General features: G+C 54.2%; 1 protein-coding gene across 2 annotated transcripts in view; it reads left to right on the top strand.

Moving 5' to 3' along the window:
- The first annotated feature begins 232 nt into the window (after nt 1-232).
- DIP2C (DIP2 acetate--CoA ligase C (putative)) overlaps nt 233-6,088 on the top strand; it is a 413,428-nt gene continuing 407,572 nt past the window's right edge. For both annotated transcript variants that reach the window (XM_078450509.2, XM_078450506.2), the window contains exon 1: nt 233-544. In XM_078450509.2, coding sequence (XP_078306635.1) covers nt 460-544 — 85 coding nt within the window. In that variant the 5' untranslated portion in view covers nt 233-459. The remainder of the gene's footprint in view (nt 545-6,088) is intronic.

The raw sequence follows: 6,088 nt of genomic DNA, 5'->3' as shown, positions 1-6,088 counted from the left end.
TTCCCTATCCCCGCCCCCGCGCGCCCCCCGCCCAGCCCCCCGAGCGACCCCCCCCCCCTTCTCGTTCCTGGGCGACCCCCACACTCGTTCCCCATCCTCACCCCCGCGCGCCCCCGCCCGGACCCCGAGCGTCCCTCCCCCCACCCCTCCCCCCACCCCCGCGCGCCCCCCGCCCGGGCCGCATTCCCCGCGCGCCCCGGGCCCCCGCCCCGCCCCCGAGCGCGCCCCCGCCGCCAGCGCGCCCCGGAGCAGCGGCGGGTCCGGGGGCGCGCTCGGGGGGCCGGGCGGGGGCGCGGGCGCGAGGCCGCGTGGCGGGGCCGCGCCGAGGAGGCGCCGGGGGAGGAGCGCTCGCTGCGCCGCGCCCGGCCTGCCGCTCGGTGCGGGTCCGCGGGGCGCGAGGAGCGGCCAGACCGCGGCCTGCGAACAAAGGGAGGCGGCCGGGGCGGGGGCGCCGCGAGCATGGCGGACCGCGGCCTGGAGGGTACGGCGCTGCCGCTGGAGGTGCGGGCGCGGCTGGCCGAGCTGGAGCTCGAGCTGTCGGAAGGTAACAGGCCCGGCCGGGCCGCGCGGGCGCGGGGGCGCGGGGGGGGGGCCGGGGCGCGGGGGGGAGGACGGGGCGGCGGGCGGCGGGCGGGGGGGAGCGGGCGGGGGGCGCCGGGCGGGGGTGCGCGCGGCCCTGTTCCCGCCCCGGGCCCGGGTCCCCTGCGCTGCGGGTGCCTGCGGGTGTCCGCGCTGCGGCGGGGCCTGGGGCGGGGACGGGGGGCGCGGGGCGCGGGGCGCGGGGCGCGGGGGGCGGGGGGGGGTGCTGAGCCGTGTGGGGGGGGAACCTGGGCCGCGGGTCGCCCGCCTGGCGGGGAGCCGTGTCCTTGGTGCGCGTCCGTGCGCTCGCCCCGCGGCCGGCGCTGGGGACACGTCCGCGTCGCGCGGCCTGGGGTGCCGGCCGGCCTGGTTCTAACGCGAAACTTGGCGTTGCACTTGGGGGCTGGAGGCGGCGCGGGGCGCGCACTATTGTTCCGTGTGTCGTGCTGGGCAGGGCGGGGGCCGCGGCCGCCCCCCCCCCCCCCCCCACAACCCCCCCGCAGCAGCTCTGCTGTCGCGCGCTCATCTCGCACATCCACACTGGTGACAGATTTGCTACAGGGACCGCACGGAGTGTTAGATGCGGCTTCTCATCTGCTGTTAGTGGCGGGGTCATGTGCTCAACTGTCATAAGTTTAGGTCGCGTTTTGCGGCCTCTCAAGAAAGGAACCACCAAAGTTCCGAAATGTGAAGTGTTTAATATGTATTTCGTGTCCCCGGCTCGCCCTGCAGAGGCCACCCCATGATGTGGGGTGGGGACAGGCCGGCCGGCTTTGAATTTACATTTGGGGCCCTTCGGCCTGGTGAACTTTTGTGTGTGTGAGTGTGTGCGCGCGTGTGTAACGGTTCTGTTAGGGCGGGGAGCCAGAACGCACGTTCACTCGTGCCAATTTTCATCGGCAGGGAGGAGCTAATGTTGACTTTATGTTTTCCTTTTTAACACGTTCAGGGCAAGGGAGGGATTGGTGTGGGGGCTGTGGTGTCGTGTTAACTGCCTTTTCAGGGTTACAGGCACTGGACGCCTTTCTATTTTTCTGTTTCAAACTTGGGGTTCTGCAGGGCACTGTAATGTTCTGTAATGTGAAGCAGCCCCGTGGGAGGAGAGGAGGCTGTTTCCTGGACTGTGTGTGCTCAGCAGACACTATTCTGGCTGCTGGAAGGCGAGAGGGCTTTGCTAGTGCCTCCCAGGACCCCAAGGCAGGGCACACGAGGAGTAGCCTGCTGAGAACAGTATTTAGACTCAAACTGGTGGATAAAGTGTGCGGTGTGGGCAGATTGCTTGAACGGATGGAGTCTCCACTGGAAAGTATTTGCCCAAGTTCTGCGATTTTGTCAGTGTTTAGATGGGGTTCGCCCCACTTTGAGGCACCCCCCCCCCCCCCCCCCCCGGCCCTAGTCATGTTTGCCCTGCTCAGTATTCCTTATGGGACCCTGACATTCGTGCTTTACCCCCACACACTTTTGCTGTGTCTGCGTTCCCCTGACATTTTGTGTCGGTACCCCATCTGTGTTAGCAAAGTGGGAAGCCGTCTGAGCTCCACAGGATTGCTCCACCTCCCCCGTCAGCCTGGACATCAGCTTGCGTTTGCTCCTCGAGTCTGGGACAGTGCTGAGGACATGTGTCCTGGCCCCGTGCTGCACGGGGCTGTGGCTTAGGCACCCGAACCTGGGGGCACGCTTACCTGTTAGATGACACTCACCTGTCACCAGCCATCACTCTTGTTCCCGCTGACCAGAGGGTGGCAAAAACACTTTAGACCAAGGGTTGCTCAGTCTGATTCTCCGTGAACACCTTCTGTCTGTACAGGTTTTTCAAAGGGGCTTCGTCAACTTCCCATTGGGTGTCAGGGTGGAGAGAGGGGTATGTGTCTGCATATGGGAAGTACATTATTGTCTTTCTGTGTAAGCCTTGTGAGACTTGGCCTGAACACTGAAGAATGAAACAAGAGGGTTGGCGCACTGACCTGTCCAGCCCTACCCCCTCTGCCCTGGCTCGTTAGCCGTGTCGTGTTTGACTTGCTTTGTTCATGCTGAACTGGTGGAGTCTTCTTTGGAATCTCGGGTCTTGTAACCACATAGAGTAGTTGTTCCTGGCTTAAATTGGTGAATCAACTTGTTTTTCAGTATTGCATCAGAGAAGCCAAAGATTGGAAGGGTCAGAAATCTGTCTTTTTACATCGTGGAACTTAAAACTCCCTCAGCACATCCGCTTGCAAAGTGAAATGTTCAAATAACTCTGATCACATTTAACCCTCGGTCATGATTCATGTGGAGAGAATTCTGTGAGTTAGTCTTCATCATTTTATTGTAATATCAGAAAATATTGTGGAAACACATGCAATCTCCAGTGCTCGGTTCCTGCTGAGGAGGGTGGAAAACAATGTGTATATAGATTGAAGAAACACGTTCCTGTATGGCCTGCCAGCCCCTAATGGGAGTCTTGGTGTGGACTTCTCTGCACCAGTGCAGTATGGGTTTGTGCTGTCTGCTGGGCGTTGTTACGGATGCTGGTGCTGTGTTGTTTTCGAGGGTCACTGTTAAAGGGTTGCAGATTGACTTCTCAAGCTTCAGAACTCCGATTTTTCCGTCCTGCTCTGCTGGTTGCCTCCTTTTTTCTTTCTGCTGTGTGTGACTACCCTGTGCCTCCCTCGCTGGGGAAAGCCTCTCACTGTAGAACGGCATCGTCAGCAAAGTGCAGGAGTTTTCTGTGGGGAGATGTGGCAGGCGGCCCCTCCTCGGGGCACTGACAGCCTCCGGTCCACATGTCTGGGTAGAGTCGTGGGTGTGGGCCGTGTCTGTCTGCTCAAACACGGGCCTGCAGGGGAGATGCCGGTGAGCTGGCTGGCTGCAGGGCACCAGGTGGGGTGACCGGCCGAGGCTCCTCTCCCCTCAATCATTTCCTCTTCCCTCCCCTTCGCGACATCTCACCTTTTGGAATGGTGCGTTTTTACTATTTGGCTTTAAGAAGGCCCCCAAATAATTTCATTTTGGCTTAAGGAAAAACTTTAAATGGAAACACCAAGAAAAGTAGAGAAGAAACGGAAAACTTAAAAAAGACTCAGGTCTTAAAAAAATTTTCAGTTGTTGATCGAAATGTAGCAATACGTTTGTGTGTTCCCTGATGGTTGTGTCCCGGTCTGTGTGTACCCTGCGCTTGCCACAGATGGAGGCCTTCTCTCCCCCAGGACTGGCTGAATTCTTATTTTGGTAGAACTTAGGGAAACCACCTCCCGATACAGCCTGTGAAAATTGGTTGGTGTTTGTAGAAGAGCAGGTTTTAAGAAATCCACGTTCTACATTTTGTGGTTGTTGTTACTTTGCTCACTTCCTAATTTTTGCTTATGGGGTTACTCAGTTCATGCTCTGCTTTGCTAATTAATACACCAAATTACTTTACCTGTTAGGATCTGGAGCAGAGTCTGGTGGGACACTTTCTTAGTGAGTGGCTACCTAAGGAGGCAAGTGAAAGGTAATCTAACGTCGGTTCTTTGTGTCGGTCAAGGGACCAATGACTTTTTTTTTTTTTTTTAAGTAATTGCGGGCGAGCAGTTCATATGCACATTCCTGTCACCAAAGAATAAAATCTGAAAGGGATGGCCAGTCGGAATGTTTGTTGACTTTCAGTGTGGCATTTTCGGGGCCGTTGGGCACAAGATAAGAGAGGCACTTAGCTCTGGAACTCGAGTCCTACCCCTGTGTTCTCGGAGGCCCCGCTCTACAGACTTCAGGGCTCTGCCCTGGCTGACACCTTTAGGACCACCCTCCAAAGCTGTGAGGCCCGGCCATCTCTAATGCGACCCACACTTTGTGTACGTTACCCTCATTGAAAGGATATAGTTGACTCTTCAGAACAAGTGTGTGGAAAAACTGTTTTCCTTCAGGCGCTCATTGATAATTTGTTGTCATTGGAGGAGAGGAAGGGAGGGGTCCCCAGAGTGGGGAAATGACAGCTGTGAGGCCACGTGGACCACACCCTGAATCAGACCTCAAATTTGGTAACAGAATTTGTTTACTTTGTTACATCTGCCTCAAAGTTGTCAAATACCTATAAGTATTGTGGTGAATGAAATGGAATGCTTGGCATGATAAACCCACAATATTGTTACCTGTATTTAAAAAAAATATTTACAAAATGGCAGCGTTGATATGTGTGGGATTTGAAATGTGTGGATTTAAATTATAAGAGTTCTTCAGAGTTAGGAAAATAGTTAAATTTGAGTGTTCTTTTCTCGATGAATAAATATAGATGTCAGATTTAGCCCGGAAGCTGGAAGAGTAAACACGCACACATTAAAGGCATAGACCTGTAAAATTGTTCTGAGTGCTCATAACATATTTGCAGCGCTGTAGTTACGCCTAGATCTGAGCTTTATGAGGTCAAAGCGGTAACAATGACTCTATTTTGTTTTATACTGGGCCCACTGGTTTTATACTCTTGTTATGGTTTGGAGGCTACAAGCTGTTGGATGTTATGAGTCACTCTCTGCCTCTTCCTCATCCCAGCCGTTTTCACATGGGTTGTCGCTTTTTTTAGAGCTGGTTTTTTTTTTTTTTTTTTTTTTAAGCAGTGATTTATGGGATGAGTTGTATTCTTCTGGATGGTAAAGAGAATGTGTTGAATAATCTTCGTTTTGATGGCCTATATCTATAGGCTGACTCACTAGTTCAAATCCTATATTATTAAGCTCATTTCCAGTCCTTGTCATAATCGCTCAAGCATGCTGAAGAAGAATCAAATTCTTGGCTGCAGGTACTTGACTTGGTTTTGCGTATCGCTGTTGACCCTGGGAGCGGGGGACGTTTGATCTGTTGTAACATGCGCCTTGGGCGCCGCGGTGGATTTCTGGACGCTTTACAGGGTTGGCGCTCCCCTGATGCTTCGCTTTCTCCTTCTCCACCTCTGCTGTCAAGGTCTCCAACTTGAGTTTTTTGTGATTTTCTTTCCTTCCTTCTCTTTCTTTCTCTCTATTCTTCCTTCTTTTGTGTTATTTCTTTTCTTTCTTTCTCTTTCCTTCTTTTCTTTTCTTTCTTTCTTTCTTTCCCTCCCTCCCTCCTTTCTTTCCTCCCTTCCTTCCTTCCTTCCTTCCTTCCTTCCTTCCTTCTTGCCATTCAGAGATGACCTATTGTTACCAGTGCTCTGTTCTTTTCTGCTAAGAGGGTCAAAAACTTGTCATGTCTCAAAAGAAGTAATTGCTTCCGTTTGCTGGTGATGATAATAAATAGCGCTCTCAAAGAGGAGACTCTGGGAACCCCAGCCGGTGTGGGGTAAGAAAGTAGGAGTCAGCATGCCGGAGACACCAGTGTTTGTCCTCCGAACACACGTAAAGTGCACTCCTTTCTTCTGGACCCAATTGGGGTTTTTAATGTTAATAATCCCTCGAGACAAAGTGGGGAAGCGCTAAGGTCCTGAGTTGTAAAAGATAACACGGCAGCAAGCAGTCCCCTTGGGGGAGGAGGCTGCTAGTCAGTGCTGTTGCTGTTGAAAATCCTGGAGAGTAAAATGGGCTCT

This window comes from Panthera onca, chromosome B4, assembly GCF_046562875.1.
Source record: "Panthera onca isolate mPanOnc1 chromosome B4, mPanOnc1 haplotype 2, whole genome shotgun sequence".
In the NCBI taxonomy this organism is placed as follows: domain Eukaryota; kingdom Metazoa; phylum Chordata; class Mammalia; order Carnivora; family Felidae; genus Panthera; species Panthera onca.
Note: the sequence above shows the minus strand (reverse complement) of the source record. Positions and strands in the feature narration are given on the sequence as shown.